A 20429-nucleotide genomic window follows, 5' to 3' on the forward strand; every position below is an offset into this window, starting at 1 on the left:
CCCCCGACATTATCATACCATGACTGGCCCCCGACATCCGACTGGCCCCCGCCCCAACATCCACAGTGACAGACTGGCCCCCGACATGCCGCACGGAGACATTTAACTGTGGCGCCGCCCACTGCACTTTACACACACACACACACACACACACTGGCAGCGGGGGTGGGCGGCACCACAGGTGTAGACCAACTTCTGGTCTTCTCAAAAATGATGGCCGGCCTCTAGCGGCCGGCGGCAAAAAAAACGGGAAATTCAATTTCCTGGGACAAACCGAATTTCCCGGGACATTTCCCGGGACAAAATTAATTCGGGACAAATGTCCTAATCCCGGGAATGTCCTGGGAAATTCGGGACAGTTGGCAACTATGGTCTTGTTGTCAATGAAAGCCTTTCTTGAAATAACAACATGCCAAAATGGGAAAGAATGCACCAAGGGAGGACTCATTTTCTCAACAACAAAAAAAAAAGAAATGTGTCCTTCACCTCCTCCCTCATCAGCCCACCACCAAAGTGAAACCTCCAGTGGCCATCCAATTCTCTTGTCTCTCAGAACCTTCTCCCGCAAACCTCCGCCGCTTTTTACCGAGTGAACTTGAATGTGTTTAATGAGCTCTGCCTTTTTCGAGAAGCATGGGTCACACTCCGGGCAAGAGAAAGTCCGCTCACCCGTGTGGATTTGGAGGGGTCTTTCGAGCTTCGACTTGAAGATAAAATGTTTGGCGCACTCGGAGCACGAATATGGCATTGGTGCGTGGCTAACTGCGATTTTAAAAATATAGCTCTTCTCGCACTCAGAACACAAATAGATCTCCTTCCCAGAGTGAGACCTCAGGTGTAGAGCCAGATGGGATTTCCGTGAAAAACCCCTCCCCGCACTCGGAACATGTGTGGGGCTTCACAGCCGACCGAGGGCTTTGTTGTTTGCCGAGATGGCATCTCAATGAAAAAGTCCTGTGTGGATTCGGAGGGAAGTATTTGTTGAGTCTGAGTTTTACGGTGTTCCACTATCTTTGATGAAGAACGGGCATTGGACTTTTCATGTCGGTGACATCTTTGATGCATGGCCAACTGGAATTGTTTCCACTTGTTGTATGTGTAGCACTAACCCCCGAAGGAGCTGCTGGTTATTTTTGGGCTTACCGTTACCTTTCGTTCTCCTTGTGACACGTCTAGGGGATGTCCCGTGGTAGATGACCCAGTAACTTGAGACTGACAATAGATCCAGTTGAATGGATTTTTATTTGCAAACGTCAACCATTGAACAGTCTTTTTAACTTGGGATCAGAGGGTTGGAAAGGACAGTTCAGGTACTCTCAATGTCAAAGTCTATAAACGTTAAGGAACTTGCTTACTTTGACTGCATCCAGAGAATATCCATTTGCAGCTGGATGAGCACTCAGGTTGGACAGTCCCTCTCTCACAAGGCCTAGCAGCCAACAAGGTGCTTACTCAAGAACAAAGTCTTTTATCACTGTAGTTTTTGCAGAACTCGTAGGGAAACAAAGCTGTAAAACACTTGTAGGATACCTGGATCTTTCAGCCCACTTGGCGATATCCCCCAAGACCGGATTCTCTCAGTTACTTCAGCCCTTCCAGGCTCTTGTTAGGAAAAACCAACCTCACGCGTGGCATTCTTCTAAAGAGTCCTCCCCTGGAATGCCCGAAGCACACTGGGTTTCTCCCGGACCGGAGATGGCACCCAACCACCTCAGAATCCTTCCTTAGTTCCTCTGCCTTGGGCTAGCCAGCCCCGAAGCACCAAAATCGGGTGGAACCGCACCCCAGGCCATAGCCTTCCCGGGGGCTGGTCAGGAGGACCAGGACCATACACTCAGCACAGCATACTGGACTGGAACCCCGAACCACGTGACGTCCGTGTCTTAAATACCCTCTCCCAGAGGGCACAGCGGGAGGACCACACCCACTGACCTGACTCCGAGAGGGAATAATTCAAGTGCCTAACCAGACCATAGTTCCACGCCTGCCACCAGAGACAGCCCCCGCTGTGGCCAGGCTGAACATCTCACAGTCAAGTCAGACGGACACCGAAGCCAAATTTAGTCAAATAGGCCCAAACCAAACTGTGGTTTGGGTAAAGCTTTAATTTTGAAAACATAATGCGTGCTCTTCAGGAGCCCGCCGCTACATATGCATGAATGTTTTCCCGCACTCACACACACATTTATGAGTCATCACGCTCCCTGTGACTTTGCTGGTGCCTGTCAAGGTCGCTTCTCCAGGGAAAGGTCTTCCCGCACTCGCTGCAAGAATGGTCCCCTGTGTGAATCCTCTGGTGTGTGGCCAACTTCGATTTAAGCAAATAACTCTTCCCACACTCCAAACTTGAATACGGCTTCACATTGGTGTGGCTTCTCTGGTGTACCTCCAACTGAGAGTTGAACAGATATTGATTTCTGCACTGGGGGCACAAATATGTCGCCGATTGTCCATCATGACGTCCTTGTAGAGATCCTTGTGTCCTTCTAAATACTCCCACTCCTCCATGGAGAAATAGACAGTGACATCCTGACACCTTATAGGAACCTGACACACACAATGATACAGCTTTTTAGTGACTCTACAGCTCTTGTGTAACTTGCATGTGTCTCCAGGAACCCCAGAGATCCTGTGCTTTCAGTGACTGGGTGACCCTTCTGTCTCCAGTAACCCCAGTATCTCCAGTAACCCTAGCTCTCAGGTGTCTCAAGGAACCCCAGAGCTCTTGTGCTTTCAGCGACTGGGTGACCCCAGTGTCTCCGCTGACTCTAACTCTCATGTGTCTCTAGGAGCCCCAGGGCTCCTGTGCTTTCAGCGCCTGAGGGGCCCTTCTGTCTCCAGTGAACCCAGTGCCTCCTGTGACCCCAAATCTCATGTGCCTCCAGAAACCCCAGAGCTCATGTGGTTTCAGGTACAGGGTGACCCTTCTTTCTTTGGTGACCCTAACTCCCATGTGTCTCCTGGAACCCCAGGGCTTTTGAGCTTACAGTAACTGGGTGACCCTTCCGTCTCCATAGACCCTAAATCTCATGTCTCCATGAACCCCAGAGCTCTTGTGCTTTCAGTGATTGGGTGACCCTTCTGTCTCCAGGGACCCCAACTCTCATGTGTCTCCAGAAACCCCAGAGCTCATGTGCTTTCAGGGACGGGGTGACCTTTCTGTCTCCGGTGACTCCAATGGTTCCTGTGACCCTAGCTCCCATATGTCTCCAGGAACTTTCAGTGAATGGTTTACCCATCTGTCTCCATAGACCCTAAATCTCATGTCTCCATGAACCTCAGAGCTCTTGTGCTTTCAGTGATTGGGTGACCCTTCTGTCTCCAGTGACCCCAGTGTTTCCAGTGACCCTAACTCCCATGTGTCCTGAGGAAACCTCAGAGCTCTGTGCTTTTGGTGATTGGGTGACCCTTCTGTCTCCAGTGACCCTAACTCCCATGTGTCTCCTGGAACCCCAGGGCTTGTGAGCTTTCAGTGACTGGGTGACACTTCTGTCTCCATAGACCCTAATCTCTTGTCTCCATGAACCTCAGAGCTCATGTGTTTTCAGTGAATGGGTGACCCTTCTATCTCCAGTGACCCAGTGTTTCCAGTGACCCTAACTGACATGTGTCTGGGAACCCCAGGGCTACTGTGCTTTCAGTGACTGGTTGACCCTTCTGTCTCCAGTGACCCTAACTCACATGTATCTCCAGGAACCCCAGGGCTACTGTGCTTTCAGTGACTGATTGACCATTCTGTTTCCATTGACCCCAGTTTTTTCAGTGACCCCCAACTCTCATGTGTCTCCAGGAACCCCAGAGCTCTTGTCCTTTCAGTGACCCTTCTGTCTCCGGTGACCTCATTGTTTCCAGTGACCCCAACTCTCATGTGTCTTCAGGAACCCCAGAGCTCGTATGCTTTCAGTGACTGCATGGTCCATCTGTCTCCAGTGACCCCAGCTCTCATGTGTCTCCAGGAACCCCATGGATCCTGTGCAATCAGTGACTGGTTGACCCTTATGTCTCCAGTGACCCCTGTGTGCGCCTGTTCTCGTGACCCCTGAGCGTTTATGTGTCTCCAGTGAGTCCTGTATCTCTAGTGTCCCCTCTGGCTTCAGTATCAGGCAGTGACTCTATAGTATCCTGTGCTATTGGATGACTCCGGTGCACACTATGTGTCTCGGTGAGACTTGTGCCTTCACCTCAACCTCAAGTACATTCCTATATTTGGTGGACTGTCTCTCTCACTCTGGACACAAACCTCTGTCCATGACTAGGATCCTATCAATTCTGATCTGCTTATCAACTGTGATTTTGGAGGTGCAACCCCAACCCTGTAAGGAATCCCCGACTATTCTTCATGGATGTTCTCCAGACCTCCAATTGCCATCTGCCATGTATTTCACAATTTGGCTCCTCAGCCCAGTTCCCTGATGAGTCTTGTGTCTTCACCTCAGAAGAACGGTTTGTTGGTTGCAGCTCTTCCATGAAGACAACTTCTGATGAGACTTCTCTGAGGGGTAGGTGGAGATACCCGGACCTGACTGCATTCTGATAGCTCTGAGCTGGTGATTGTCCTTGACATTTGGCTCGGAAGGGATGGTGTATTTCTCAGTTCTTGTTGCCAACCACCGTTACTGATCCTCATTCTTGTGGTTTGTGCTTATAAAGAAGAACCTGGCCAGAACACAGACCTGACCAGAAGAACCTGGCCAGAACACAGACCTGACCAGAAGAACCTGGCCAGAACACAGACCTGACCAGAAGAACCTGGCCAGAACACAGACCTGACCAGAAGAACCTGGCCAGAAGAACCTGGCAAGAACACAGACCTGACCAGAAGAACCTGGCAAGAACACAGACCTGACCAGAACACAGACCTGACCAGAAGAACCTGGCAAGAACACAGACCTGACCAGAAGAACCTGGCAAGGACACAGACCTCACCAGAAGAACCTGGCAAGAACACAGACCTGACCAGAACACAGACCTGACCAGAAGAACCTGGCAAGGACACAGACCTGACCAGAAGAACCTGGCCAGAACACAGACCTGACCAGAAGAACCTGGCCAGAAGAGCCTGGCAAGAACACAGACCTGACCAGAAGAACCTGTCCAGAACACAGACCTGACCAGAAGAACCTGTCCAGAACACAGACCTGACCAGAAGAACCTGTCCAGAACACAGACCTGACCAGAAGAACCTGTCCAGAACACAGACCTGACCAGAAGAACCTGTCCAGAACACAGACCTGACCAGAAGAACCTGTCCAGAACACAGACCTGACCAGAAGAACCTGTCCAGAACACAGGCCTGACCAGAAGAACCTGGCAAGAACACAGACCTGACCAGAAGAACCTGGCAAGGACACAGACCTCACCAGAAGAACCTGGCAAGAACACAGACCTGACCAGAACACAGACCTGACCAGAAGAACCTGGCCAGAACACAGACCTGACCAGAAGAACCTGGCCAGAACACAGACCTGACCAGAAGAACCTGGCCAGAACACAGACCTGACCAGAAGAACCTGGCCAGAACACAGACCTGACCAGAAGAACCTGGCCAGAAGAGCCTGGCAAGAACACAGACCTGACCAGAAGAACCTGTCCAGAACACAGACCTGACCAGAAGAACCTGTCCAGAAGAACACAGACCTGACCAGAAGAACCTGTCCAGAACACAGACCTGACCAGAAGAACCTGTCCAGAACACAGACCTGACCAGAACACAGACCTGACCAGAACACAGACCTGACCAGAACACAGACCTGACCAGAACACAGACCTGACCAGAACACAGACCTGACCAGAAGAACCTGGCCAGAACACAGACCTGACCAGAAGAACCTGGCCAGAACGCAGACCTGACCAGAAGAACCTGGCCAGAACACAGACCTGACCAGAAGAACCTGGCCAGAACACAGGCCTGACCAGAAGAACCTGGCCAGAACACAGACCTGACCAGAAGAACCTGGCCAGAACACAGACCTGACCAGAAGAACCTGGCCAGAACACAGACCTGACCAGAAGAACCTGGCCAGAACGCAGACCTGACCAGAAGAACCTGTCCAGAACGCAGACCTGACCAGAAGAACCTGTCCAGAACGCAGACCTGACCAGAAGAACCTGGCCTTGAGAAGCACCTCAAAATATCTTCTTCTTGTATTGTAATTTAGAATTCCACCTGGTGGGATTCTAAGTTGGAGGGCTGTGGATTCCCAGAAGGGTTCAGAGCCAGAGGCTGGAGGTGAGGGTTGGAAGGGACTCTGAGCAGGAAGACCAGAGTTCTCCAGGGTGGAGGGCCTCAGAGCCAGGGTGGGGAGGTGATCAGAGCGGGGGGGGGGGGGTAATAAAGGGTGCAGGTGCTTGAGGGTGGAGTCAGGGCATCCAATCAAGGCAGGACACAGGCTGATAAGGGCAGAATAGATAATTCAGCATTCAGTTTATGGTCAAGCCAAGGTGCAGGGCAGAGTCAGGTAATCGGCAATTCAGGTCAGAATCAGGTGATGGTCATGGCAGGGGGCAGGCTGGTATGGGCAGAATCAGGTAACGGGCATTTCAGAGTGGAGTTGTGTGATGTTCAAGGCAGAGTGCCGGCTGTTGAGGGAGGAGTCATGTGATGGTCAAGGCAAGGTGGCGGCTGTTGAGGGTGGAGTCAGATGATTGCTAATTCAGGGTGGAGTCAGATGGTGGTTAATGAAGGCCTGTTAAGGGTGGAGCCAGGTGACAGGTAATTCAGGGTGGAGTCAGATGGTGGTCAGTGCAAGGTGCAGGCTGTTGAGGATGAAGGCAGTTGATGGGCTATTCAGGTTAGAATCAGGTGATGGTCAAGGGAGGGCTCAGACTGTTAAGGGTGGAGCCAGGTGACAGGTATTTAAGGGGCGGAGTGAGGTGGTGGTCAGGGCAAGGTGCAGACTGTTGAGGGCAACGTCAGGTGATGGTCAAAGGAGAACGCAGACTTTTGGAGATCAGGTGATGGACAAGGGTGGGTGCAGCCTTTTAGAGGTGGAGTCAGGTGATGGTCAAGGGAGGGTGCAGAATTTTGGAGGCGGAGTCAGGTGATGGTCAAGGCAGGGCGTAGATTTTTGAAGGTGGAGTCAGGTGATGGTCAAGGGTGGGTTCAGCCTTTTGAAGGTGGAGTCAGGTGATGGTCAAGGTAAGGTGCAGCCTTTTGGAGGAGGGGGTCAGGTGATGGTCAAGGGCAGGTGCAGCCTTTTGGAGGTGGGGTCAGGTGATGGTCAAGGGAGGGAACATATTTTTGGAGGCGGAGTCAGGTGATGGTCAAGGTAAGGCGCAGTCTATTAAAGGCAGATTCAGGTGATGGTCAAGGGCGGGTGCAGCCTTTTGGAGGCGGAGTCAGGTGATGATCAAGGGTGGGTTCAGCCTTTTGGAGGTGGAGTCAGGTGATGGTCAAGGTAAGGTGCAGCCTTTTGGAGGAGGGGTCAGGTGATGGTCAAGGGCAGGTGCAGCCTTTTGGAGGTGGGGTCAGGTGATGGTCAAGGGAGGGAACATATTTTTGGAGGCAGAGTCAGGTGATGGTCAAGGTAAGGCGCAGTCTATTAAAGGCAGATTCAGGTGATGGTCAAGGGCGGGTGCAGCCTTTTGGAGGCGGAGTCAGGTGATGATCAAGGGTGGGTTCAGCCTTTTGGAGGTGGAGTCAGGTGATGATCAAGGGTGGGTTCAGCCTTTTGGAGGTGGAGTCAGGTGATGATCAAGGGCGGGTGCAGCCTTTTGGAGGCGGAGTCAGGTGATGATCAAGGGTGGGTTCAGCCTTTTGGAGGTGGAGTCAGGTGATGGTCAAGGTAAGGTGCAGCCTTTTGGAGGAGGGGTCAGGTGATGGTCAAGGGCAGGTGCAGCCTTTTGGAGGTGGGGTCAGGTGATGGTCAAGGGAGGGAACATATTTTTGGAGGCAGAGTCAGGTGATGGTCAAGGTAAGGCGCAGTCTATTAAAGGCAGATTCAGGTGATGGTCAAGGGCGGGTGCAGCCTTTTGGAGGCGGAGTCAGGTGATGATCAAGGGCGGGTGCAGCCTTTTGGAGGCGGAGTCAGGTGATGGTCAAGGGCGGACGCAGACTTTTGGAGGCAGAGTCAGGTGATGGTCAAGGGTGGGTGCAGCCTTTTGGAGGTGGAGTCAGGTGATAGTCAAGGGAGGGTGCAGGCTGTTGAAGGCGGAGTCAGGTGACGTCAATGTTAGGTGATGAGCAATTTAGGGAGGAGCCAGGTAAAAGGTGAAGTGGGAGGAGTCAACTGATGAATGGGGTAGCAGGCTGTTGAAGGAGGAGTCAGGTGAAGAGGAAATGTGGGAGGAGTGAAGGGAAGAGGAAATGTGGGAGGAGTCCAGTGAAAAGGAAACGTGGGAGGAATCAGGTGTTGGATAATGAGAAGGCTCTTGTTGGAGGAGTTTGATGACAGATAACGATAAGGGGAGGAGTCAGACGATGGTGAACACTCAGTATCTCTCTGCACACATACTGACCATCATCTTCTCTCCTCTATATTATCAGCCGCCCCACCCCGAAATCACCCCGCCCACATTCGGCGACTCCAGAAACCAACGTGGCCGCCGGGGAGCGTCCCGACTTGTGCGCATGCTCCAAACTCTCTAGTCACGGCGGCCATTTTCTTGTAGTCAGCAGAGGGGCGGAGTGTGCGGGTGTACTTCCGGGAAGGTCTGCGAAGCTGAATGGGGCTCAGGAGCGGAAGTGATGTCAGGATTATACAGGAATGAATTTAACAAACACACCGGAAGTCCCCTGTGGGAGGGAAATAGAGAAGAGACATTGCTGAGACTGGCAGCAGAGGAGGTAATGAGATCTTATTTTCTATTTACACCCAGTAACCCCCCCGTCATGTCCGTCCTCTTCCTCCATAGTCACTGTGATGTCTTTTATCTCCAGCAGATGAGGATACACACATATATAGTGTGGGAACCTAGATCAACCCCTTCAGGGTCAGAACATTCCCCCACAGTGTCTCTATTATTATTATTATACATATATATGGTGTCAGCAGTTTTCTTCCTCTGAGATATACGACATCCCCTCCCCCACGTTCTCCATGTGTCGGGTGGTGTCGGAGGGATCAGAACCTCACTCGGGTTTTTATTTCTTCATCATGATTAGCCGCGTAAGGAAGATGCTTGTACTTACCTGTTCTAAGGGAGGTCCAGTCACTCCATCCACTCCGCCTGGTGGCTCTGCCTGTCCATTGCTCCGCCCCTCTCTATTGCTCCGCCCCTCTCTATTGCTCCGCCCTCTGCTCCCTCTATTGCTCCGCCCTCTGCTCCCTCTATTGCTCCGCCCTCTGCTCCCTCTATTGCTCCGCCCTCTGCTCCCTCTATTGCTCCGCCCTCTGCCCCCCTCTATTGCTCCGCCCTCTGCTCCCTCTATTGCTCCGCCCTCTGCTCCCTCTATTGCTCCGCCCTCTGCCCCCTCTATTGCTCCGCCCCCTGCCCCCTCTCTTGATCCACCCTCTGCCCCCTCTCTTGCTCCACCCTCTGCCCCCTCTCTTGCTCCGCCCTCTGCCCCCTCTATTGCTCCGCCCTCTGCTCCCTCTATTGCTCTGCCCTCTGCTTCCTCTATTGCTCCGCCCTCTGCCCCCCTCTATTGCTCCGCCCTCTGCTCCCTCTATTGCTCCGCCCTCTGCTCCCTCTATTGCTCCGCCCTCTGCCCCCTCTATTGCTCCGCCCCCTGCCCCCTCTCTTGATCCACCCTCTGCCCCCTCTCTTGCTCCACCCTCTGCCCCCTCTCTTGCTCCACCCTCTGCCCCCTCTCTTGCTCCACCCTCTGCCCCCTCTATTGCTCTACCCTCTGCCCCCTCTATTGCTCTACCTTCTGCCCCCTCTATTGCTCTACCCCCTGCCCCCCTCTATTGCTCTACCCTCTGCCCCCTCTATTGCTCTACCCCCTGCCCCCCTCTATTGCTCCGCCCTCTGCTCCCTCTATTGCTCCGACCTCTTTTATCCTGATTGCTCCGACCTCCCTCCCCCAACTGATTCGCCCCCTCTATTGCTCCACCCCCCTGCCCCCCTCTATTGCTCCGACCTCTCTTATCCTGATTGCGCTGACCTCCCTCCCCCAACTGCTTCGCCCCCTCTATTGCTCTGCCCTCCGCCCCCTTTTTTGCACCGTCCCCCTCTATTGCTCCAACCCCACTCTGTCTCATTGCTCCTCCCTCCACCCCCCCCCTCTATTGCTCCAACCTCCCTTTTTTCGATTGCATGACCTAGCTCCCCCCTCCACCCCTCTATTGCTTCGTCCCTCTATTGCTCTGCCTTACACCCCCTTTTTTGCTCCTCCCTCCATAAGACTCTTGCTCTGGCCTCTCTCCTCCCAATTGCTCGGGCCTCCCCCCCTCTTAAATGATCTGCCCTCCCACCAATTGCTCCGCCCCCCATCCCCCTCTATTGCTCTGCCCACCCGATTGCTCCCCCCCCCATCCCGACTGCTTTGCCCTCCCTCCCCCTGACTAGCCTGTACTCCTTTAAAAAGACAACCATCCATGCTCCAGTGTCCCGTTTTATAGCATTAAGCTTGGATGGGATCCCGATCTCTTGTTTCCTCATCTCATCCCTTGTTGTTCTGTCCCTGAAATAGTTCCAGTCCCGGTACCCGGCTTTCCCTCTTCACTCCTGATTTCTGCCTAGTTCTAGTCCCTGTTATTTCTGACCGGCTGCACTTCATGGGTTAGACTTTTGCCTCTTGTCACACCTACCAATGACCTTGGCTACCGCCCCTTGACCACTGGTAGGGAGGTAGCGTTGCCGCCTCATCCCTTTTAAACTCAAACAAATAGGAATTCCACGGGTTCTGAGGCTAATTTTAATGCAGATAAGGCACCAAGTGAGTTTAATTACCACCTTAATCAGCCACAGAACCCGTGTAATTACTATGTGTTCGGGTTTAAAGGAATGAGGTGGCAACCCTGTGTGGAGGTCTTCCTGCTGAGGTCTGATAGTCCAGTGGTGTTCAGGTCCTGGGGGCACCCAGGTACCAGCAGTGTTCCGTGTACAGTGTCCTCATATGGTGGAGATCAACTGCATTTCCCCTGTGGTCATTGGACCTCAACAGAGACCCAACCCTTAGACTGCACTGATAATGCACTGATCACATAGCAAAATGATGACAGAAGATCGGTGGGGGAACTGTCAGTGTTTCTTGGGAAATTATATTTCTCATATGACAATAAGACCCCAGAGATACCGGTCCCCCCAGATCCAAGAAAACGAGCAATCACCAAGCAGCACAGACCAAGTACAGAGCCAGGCAATGCTGAGAGTAACATTAACCCTCATAATAACCCCCCATATATCCTCATCCTGATATCCTACAACCATACAGTCCATATAATTCTCTTTATCTACAGAGGAACCTGCATGACCACATGAATGAGGATGGAGGAGGACCGGAGTCACATGACTGAGAGGATCCTAAACCTCACCCTGGAGATCATCTACCTGCTGACCGGAGAGGTGAGGAGGATTCTGGGAGGTCACATGACATCACTCTTATCTCTATTAATAAAAACACAGACCTGACTGGAGAGGTGAGGAGGATTCTGGGAGGTCACATGACATCACTCTTATCTGTATTAATAAAACACGGACCTGACCGGAGAGGTGAGGAGGATTCTGGGAGGTCACATGACATCACTCTTATCTCTATTAATAAAAACACAGACCTGACTGGAGAGGTGAGGAGGATTCTGGGACGTCACATGACATCGCTCTTATCTCTATTACTGTTGGTGTTTCAATATAGAGTTTGCCTCCCGTGAAGTTTGGTGACCGTGTGACCATCACAGTGCCTTCATCTCACGCACTGACTCCTGAGAGACACAACATGCAGAAAATTTTAGAAGTCACCAAGAAGATGATTGAGCTGCTGATGGGAGAAATGAATGGGGCTGGGAATTCAGGAACCGTATCTACTAAGGAGGAGTGGGAATATTTAGAAGGACACAAGGATCTCTACAAGGACGTCATGATGGACAATCAGCCGCCCCTCACATCACCGGGTAAGAGGAGACTTTATTGTAAAGGAGAGAGCAGTACGGAGGCTCCACCTAGATCCCCCATCATCTGATAAACACATAGAAACAATGTATTCAGTCAGTGTGTGTGTTTCCTACAGATGGATCCAGTAATGGGAACCCACCAGAGAGATGTCCCCGTCCTCTGTATTCCCGGGATTCCACACAGGAAGGTCACACCATCCCCCACCATCATCAGGTAGATGATTGACAGTTATTGGTAGTTATGATTTTTTACAAAAACTTATTTGTTATAATGAATGTTTCATTATATATATTCAGAGTGGAAACATCGAAGACTATAAAATTGTTATTAAAGAAGAGTATAAAGAGGAGGATGAGGAGTATGGGGTGATGGAGGAGTTTTCCGGAGGACACATAGACTTGATGGAACCACCTAATACCAGGAACCCACCAGAGAGATGTCCCCATCCTCTGTATTCCACACAGGAAGATCACACCATCCCCCACCATCATCAGGTAGGTGGAGTTGAGGGTCGGGAACATAAAGTGATTGAACACTCTGACATGTGGAGATGATGTGTGGACTCTACAAGGTGATATTTTCTATGTGATCTCACATCATAAATACTTCTATGTTACAGATGTTATTTTCTGCCATTCTGTTGGTTTAGGGTGAAGATCTGATGAAGATGAAAGTTGAGGGTGAAGTAGAAGAGACGTATGTGAGGGATGATCAGCAATATACGGAGGAGGCTGGAATGACGAGGACATTCATAGAGGAGGACACTCCTACAGAGATCAGCACAGGTGACCCATCATATATTCTTCTCTTATCTCTGCTCTGTTACTGCTCACTGATTGGTTCAGAGATGAGCTCTGCGCTCTTTCCTGCCCTCCAGCGAGGAGAAAGCACCATTCCACTTCTGCTTGCACAGCACCACATGGAACTGGTCGGTTGCCCTCTGTCCTCCTATAGTGATCCAGTCACTTGCAGTTGTCTGACCTTCATCACCAGCTGTCTTAGTTTGTGAATACCAGAGGCCTCGCGCTGTTGGGCCTGTTTGCATTACTGCTGCGCAGTGCACCATGTCCTTCCATGAACACAGAGGAGACAGTCCCGCTGCTATGGGTGACCCCCTTCCCTTCCTATAGGCTTTTAATGATTTAGGGGTGATAATTATTCGGTATCCTGGGATGGGTATCCACCACCTGTCATCTGGAATATGTTGCCCCTGTTACTAGAGGGTTTGCAGCATTGGAGTCCTCTGCCCTGTCCTTAGGGACCTCCATATCCACCCAGGATCAGAGGCGTAACTAGAACCTGCTGGGTCCCGCTGCATGAAACAATGAAGGGCCCCTCTGGCCCCCAACCGAGGCCCATCGCTCCGACCCTGGGGTCCTTCCCACTGATCCCATGGGGGGGCGCTTTACTTCTGTCGCAGGGTCCTTTTACGTGTTCTGCAGTGAGCCCCCATTCCTGCCGTCTTGGGGCCTGCCACGGTGGCAGAATGCCAGGGCCTGGTTGGAAGTGTGACTGGTCGTTCTGTCGCTGCTCAGAACGTTTTGTTTTATGTGTGCTCCACTCTTCACGCACCTTGACTGCAGAAGCTCTCAGCGTTCTCCAGTCTATGTGAGCCCCGCAGACCATCTCAGAGTCCCAGCAGTCTAATGCTGAGGAGATCTATTTTTTAAGTCACTGCTGCCATCGCCCCAGAATCTCAAGGAATTGTGTAGGACTTTTAGGGAGGTGTTTCGTTCTAGCCGGCATTGGAAGATTGGCCTGCTGTCTCCAGTCTCAGGTCTTCTAGACTTTGATGCTTCTGCGGAGTCCTTCTCCCTTACACCTGATATTTAAAGGGGTTGTAAAGCTTTGTTTTTTATTTTCTAAATAGGTTCCTTTAAGTTAGTGCATTGTTGGTTCACTTACTTTTTCCTTCGATTTCCCTTCTAAATGTTTTTTTTTCTTTGTCTGAATTTCTCGCTTCCTGTTTCTCCTCAGTAAACTTCACACCATCATCCCAGCGGTGTTTAGTCAGCCAGAACAGCTTACTGAGGAGGAACAGGAAATGAGAAATTCAGACAAAGAAAAAAAAACATTTAGAAGGGAAGTCGAAGGAAAAGGTAAGTGAACCAACAATGCACTAGCTTAAAGGAACCTATTTAGAGAATAAAAAATGAACCTTTACAAAGCGGAGGTCCACCCTAAAATGGACCTTCCGCTCATCGGAATCCTCCCCCCCCTCCGGCGCCACAATTGGCACCTTTCAGGGGGGAGGGGGGTGCAGTTACCTGGATAATCCAGGTAACTGCACCCACTTCCGGGACAGCTCTCTGCGGAAAGGGGCGTAGATTACGCCCCTTTCTGCAAGTGCCCGCCCCCTTCCGCAAGTGCCCCGCTGCCTGCTGGGAAACACACAGATCCCAGAGGCAGCGGGGACCGTCCTCATTGCGCAGCGCGGCTCGCGCATGCGCAGTAGGGAACCGGGAAATGAAGCCGAAAGGCTCCATTTCCTGATTCCCATACCCAAGATGGGGGCGGCAGCACCCGAGAGACGATCTACAGATTGGCTTCGGGTGCCGACATCGCGGGCGCGCTGGACAGGTAAGTGTCACGATTTTAAAAGTCAGCAGCTGCAGTATTTGTAGCTGCTGGCTTTTAAAAAAAAAAAAAAAAAAAACGCGGAGTCCCGGCGGACTCCCGCTTTAAGTTATTCCTCTATCAAGACTAGAAGCACCCTGAAGGGTCCAGGGTCCTGCCTGAGAGCACGTTCCAGATGTTCCCTTTGCAGAGTGTTTTGCTTACCCCTAACTAGGGTTGTCCCAATACCGATACTAGTCCCGATGCTGAGGATTTGCAGGAGTACTCGTGCAAATGTTCCCTATGGGGCTTAGTGAAAAGTCTGTCCATGTACAGTATAGAATGCACTCAATACTTGGTCGGGCTCCTTTTGCATGAATTACGGCATCAAAGTGGTGTCGGATGGAGGTGATCAGCCTGTGGCACTTCTGAGGTGTTATGGAAGCCCTGGTTGCTTTAATAGTGGCCTTCAGCTCATCTCCATTGTTGGGTCTGGTGTCTCTCATCTTCCTCTTGGCAATCCCCCCCCCACAGAGTCTATATGGGGTTTAGGTCAGGCGAGTTTGCTGGCCAGTCAAGCACCGTGATACCATGATCATTAAACCAGGTATTGGTAGTTTTGGCAGTGTGAGAGGTGCCAAGTCCTGCTGGAAAATGAAATCGGCATCTCCATAAAGCTGGTCAGCAGAGAGAAGCACAAAGTGCTCCAGTATTTCCCGCTAGAGGGCTGCGCTGGCTTTGGACTTAATAAAACACAGTGGACCAACACCAGAAGATGACATGGCTCCCCAAATCATCGCCAACTTTGGAAAATGCTGCATTTTCATTTGGAAATCAAGGTCCCAGAGTCTGGAGGATGAGTTGAGAGAGGCACAGAATGCAAGTTGCATGAGATCCAGTGTGACGTTTCCACAATCGGTGATGATTTGAGGAGCCACGTCATCTGCTGGTGTTGGTCCACTGTGTTTTATCAAGACCAAAGTCAGCGTAGGACTTGGCACCTGCCCACACTGCCAAAACTACCAATACCTGGTCATATGATCATGGTATCACTGTGCTTGATTGGCCAGCAAACCCACCTGACCTAAACCCCCCTAGAGGATCTGTGGGGTATTGTCAAGAGGAAGATGAGAGACACCAGACCCAACAATGCAGATGAGCCGAAGACCTCTATCAAAGCAACCTGGGCTTCCATAACATCTCAGAAGTGCCACAGACCCTCATCTGTCAGTCGGAGTGGATTAGTTACTTCTTAAAGGATCTCTCCTCGGTCGTGGGTAGCCATCTGTTTCAAAGAGTGGGTGGAGCATATGTTTGGAGCCTCATACTTCAGTTTAGATTGTGACAAAAATGGCAGGTTAGATGCCACCAATATGCCACCAGTATGCCACCATGACATGCTCAGCCTCATCCCACACAAGACTTTCCAGCCCGCTGGACCATAATCAAAGTTCTTGCAAACTGAGAGTGATCACCACTTCAGATAATGTCACGGTTACCCCGTTACATACCAAAATAGCTGCCAACTCCATGTTCCAATGGGAGCACAAGCCTTGCACAATTGTTGTAACAAGTCTGACTGTTAGGAAATGTCTGTAATACCCGCTGCCACGCAGACAGGGACATTTCAGAGATTTACAGCACAGTAGAGTTCTTCAAAGAGACAGTAATTCTAAAAGTTCTGGGTTAGAGCATTTGGAGACAGGCTTAATAATTGTTAAATATTGTTTAATAAGAGAAAAGTAAAACATTTTTTACAGAGAAGGTTAATACAAAAGAAAAGCACACAAGTGAGGTGAATGGAGAGTCTCTCTCTCACCAGGCCATACATCATTGTGTTCCAATGTGAGAAGAGACCTTCCTGTCTCACACCAGCGACAAAATTAGAGATGGGCTGAGCAGCCGTGCTTGGGCCACCACTTAGTAGGATATATAAGAAGTGGCGACCCAGCACGGTGCCCCAAATGATGCCATCTCTGACGAAACGCATCGGATGTGACTACTTGCTGACGTCATTACATTCTCCGGAAGTGGAGCTGAGCCAGTCTGAATTGCTGTTTTTTTTTTTTTTTTTTTTTTTTAAACTAGGTGGTGACGTTCCTTGTGCATTGTATGTGTTAGTGTAAAAACCTGATGGGCAATTTTATTTATTTGCAGCCCTGGGTCTCCCGTTTCTCCCTAACATGTACGGACAAGGTGGAGGTTGATGGAGGATACATGTGGGGAAATCCGCTTCTTGTTAGCAGTGAGAGTCCAGCTAAATCCTTACCTTGTATATCCTTAGCCACCCCATCTGCAGACAAGATGTTCATCCTTTCTCCTGCATGAAGGGAAAGAAAAGCAGTGAAGGACCCCCCCCCCACACACACACACACAGATGGCCTTTCCATTACCTATTCTTTCGCTTCTCTCTTCAGTCCTCCTCAGCAGTTATGGGTTTGGTTCCTAAACAGGCTTGTGGTACTGGCTGTGTTAATCATGTATTCCTTCTGGTGACTAGGGTAGTCTCTGCCTCTTGTCCCTGGGCAATGGCACTCGCTTACATACTGTACCTCCATCAATGGGACAGGGAAAGACGTCACATCTGACGAAACGCATCGGGCGGTACTACTTGCTGACGTCATTACGTTATCCGTAAGTGGAGCTGAGCCAGTCCGGATTGCTCTTTTTTTTAAATTTATTTATTTATTTTACTAGGCAGTGACGTTCCTTGTACATATAGGTGCATTGTATGTGTTACATAAAATTGCTCTTCACTATTTGCAGCCCTGGGTCTCCCGTTTCTCCCTAACGTGTACAGACAAGGTGGAGGTTGATGGAGGATACATGTGGGGAAATCCACTTCTTGTTAGCAGTGGATCTTGCAAAGGAGAGTCCAGCTAAATCCTTACCTTGTATATCTTTAGCCACCCCATCTGCAGGCAATGTGTTCATCCCTTCTCCTGCATGAAGGCAAAGAAGTGCGGTGAAGGAACCCCCCCACAGGTGGCCTTCCTATTACCTATTCTTTCTCTTCTATCTTCAGTCCTCCTCAGCAGTTATGGGTTTGGTTCCTAAACAGGCTTGTGGTCCTGTCTCTGTGAATCATGTAGTCCTTAAAGCCTTCTTTTGGTGACTAGGGTAGTCTCTGCCTCTTGTCCTTGGGCAATGCCACTCAAGTACTGTACCTCCATCCCTGGGACAGGGAAAGACGTCATATCTGACGAAACGCATCGGGTGGCACTGCTTGCTGACATCATTACGTTCTCTGGAAGTGGATCTGAGCCAGTCCAGATTGCTTTTTTTTTTTTTTTCTTACTAGGCAGTGACGTTCTTTGTACATGTAGGTGCATTGCATGTGTTACATAAAATTGCTCTTCACTATTTGCAGCCCTGGGTCTCCCGTTTCTCCCTTAATGTGTACAGACAAGGTGGAGGTTTATGGCGGATTCATGTGTGGGAATTATGCTTCTTGTTAGCAGTGGATCTTGCCAAGGAGGGTCCAGCTAAATCCCTACCTTGTATATCTTTAGTCTCCCCCCCCCCTCCCATCTGCAAGCAAGGTGTTTTATCCCTTCTTCTGTATGAACGGATAGAAGTGCTGTGGAGGAACCCCACCCACAGGTGGCCTTCCCATTTCCTATTCTTTCCTTTCTCTCTTCAGCCCCCCTCGAAGCAGTCATGGGTTTGATTCCTAAGTAGGCTTGGGGGTCTTTGCTAGTCTCTGCCTGATGTTCCTTGGCAATGCCACTAGCTTACATACTTTACCTCCACCCCTGCTACAGGGAAAGACGTCATATCTGACGAAACGTATCGGGCGATACTACTTGCGTCATTACGTTCTCTGGAAGTGGAGCTGAGCCAGTCCGGATTGCTTTTTTTTTTTTGGTTACTAGGCAGTGACGTTCCTTGTACATGTAGGGGCATTGTATGTGTTAAATAAAGTTGCCCATCGGGTTTTAATACTGTTTGTTCCTTATACTTCCTGTAGGTGGGTGTATAACCCAAAGGTTCCTGAATCCCTGTGTCCCTCAGCCCCCCTCGCAGCAGTCATGGGTTTGATTCCTAAGTAGGCTTGGGGGTCTTTTCTAGTCTCTGCCTGATGTTCCTTGGCAATGCCACTAGCTTACATACTGTACCTCCACCCCTGCTACAGGGAAAGACGTCATATCTGACAAAACGTATCGGGCGGTACTACTTGCGTCATTACGTTCTCTGGAAGTGGAGCTGAGCCGGTCCGGATTGCTTTTTTTTTTGGGTTACTAGGCAGTGACGTTCCTTGTACATGTAGGGGCATTGTATGTGTTAAATAAAGTTGCCCATCGGGTTTTAATACTGTTTGTTCCTTATACTAGCTGTAGGTGGGTGTATAACCCAAAGGTTCCTGAATCCCTGTGTCCCTCAAGGGACACACCATCTTCTAATACTCTTCTCTCCTTTATCTCCAGATGGTAAAATTAAACAAGAGGACCTCACAGAAGATTTTGGTGGACGTCACGGTGAGGATAGACCATTGAATCCCTCCTCTGACTCCGAGCAACCTCGTTCCCTGAGGGATGGTGTCGGAATTGAGGGGGAGAAGACCTTTTCCGATCCCGAATGCGTGGAAAGTTTTACCTTCGAACCAAGTCTCTACACGCAACAAAGGTCTCACGCGGCGGAGAAGCCGCATGCCTGCCCCGACTGCGGGAAATGTTTTTCAACGAGATCGCTAGTGGTCAGACATCAGAGATCTCACACGGGGGAGAAGCCGTATTCCTGCTCTCAGTGCGGCAAATCTTATTCGCAGACATCTCAGCTTGTCAGACATCAGAGGTCTCACACGGGGGAGAAGCCGTATTCCTGCCCCGAGTGCGGGAAATGTTACCCAGTAAAATATGAACTAGTCGCACATCTAAGATCGCACACGGGGGAGAGGCCATTTTCCTGCCCTCAGTGCGGGAAATGTTATCCGCGAAAAGCCCAACTAGTCAGACATCAAGTATCTCACTCGGGGGAAATGCCGCATTCCTGTCCCGAGTGCGGCAAATGTTTCATAAGCGAGTCCCATCTCTACAGACACCAGAGGACCCACTCGGGCGAAAAGCCGCATTCCTGCGCGGATTGCGGGAAAAGCTTTCTGGAGAAGTCCCATCTTTACAGGCACCAGAGAACTCACACGGGCGAGAAGCCGTATTCCTGCGCCGAGTGCGGGAAGTGTTACGCCCGAAAGTCACAGCTGGTCAAGCACAAGATGTCTCACACCGGCGAGAAGCCGTATTCCTGTGCCGAGTGCGGGAAGCTGTTTCTGAGCGAGTCCAACCTCAACGCTCATCAGCAGACTCACACGGGGGAGAAGCTGCATTCCTGCTCCGACTGCGGCAAATGTTTTTCGGAGAAGTCCCACCTTTACAGGCATCAGATAACTCACACGGGCGAGACGCCGCACTCCTGCCCCGAGTGCGGGAAAGGGTTTTCGCAGAAGTCGCAGCTTTACAGGCATCAGATAACCCACACCCGCAAGAGGCCGTATTCCTGCTCCGAGTGCGGGAAGTGTTTTTCGCAGAAGGCCTCTCTTATCAAACACCAGGGGGTCCACGCCGCCCAAGGCGGATCGGTGTCTCAAGTTGGGGAAATGTCTTCTACTTGAGTTGTGTTTTTTGCCGTACGTTGGAGAGCTCAACCGCCCCGGGAAGAAGCAAACTTTGATATACACCTCAGAAGACACCCGGCTAAAAGATATCTGACATAACTCAACTCCTATCTGGCTTTCCCTGCTGTGTATTCTGATCTCCCCTGCTCTTCAGGTGAAGCTTTACCCCTTTCGCTGCCAGAGACGTTCTTTGCGTTTTATGCGCACGTTTCACCACTTCCATACCGGGCCATTCTCCCATTCCTCTCCTACATGTAAAAAAAAA

The 20429-nt window shown here is 50.7% G+C and overlaps 1 protein-coding gene across 2 annotated transcripts in view; it reads left to right on the forward strand.

Annotated features, from left to right (window-relative positions):
- LOC143955620 (uncharacterized) overlaps positions 1-20429 on the forward strand; it is a 231789-nt gene extending 211360 nt beyond the window's left edge. Inside the window, exons 1-7 of one of the 2 annotated variants that reach the window (XM_077465717.1) lie at positions 8704-8785; positions 11346-11451; positions 11741-11996; positions 12113-12210; positions 12294-12491; positions 12647-12782; positions 18981-20429. In XM_077465717.1, the coding sequence (XP_077321843.1) occupies positions 11368-11451; positions 11741-11996; positions 12113-12210; positions 12294-12491; positions 12647-12782; positions 18981-20161 (1953 nt within the window). In that variant the 5' untranslated portion in view covers positions 8704-8785; positions 11346-11367 and the 3' untranslated portion in view covers positions 20162-20429. Of the gene's footprint in view, positions 1-8703; positions 8786-11345; positions 11452-11740; positions 11997-12112; positions 12211-12293; positions 12492-12646; positions 12783-18980 lie in introns of those variants that run through there. The other variant, XM_077465716.1, reaches the window with a different exon arrangement.

The sequence above is a fragment of the Lithobates pipiens genome, unplaced genomic scaffold, assembly GCF_037356315.1.
Source record: "Lithobates pipiens isolate NorthernLeopardFrog02 unplaced genomic scaffold, aLitPip1_a1.2 Scaffold_35, whole genome shotgun sequence".
NCBI lineage: Eukaryota > Metazoa > Chordata > Amphibia > Anura > Ranidae > Lithobates > Lithobates pipiens.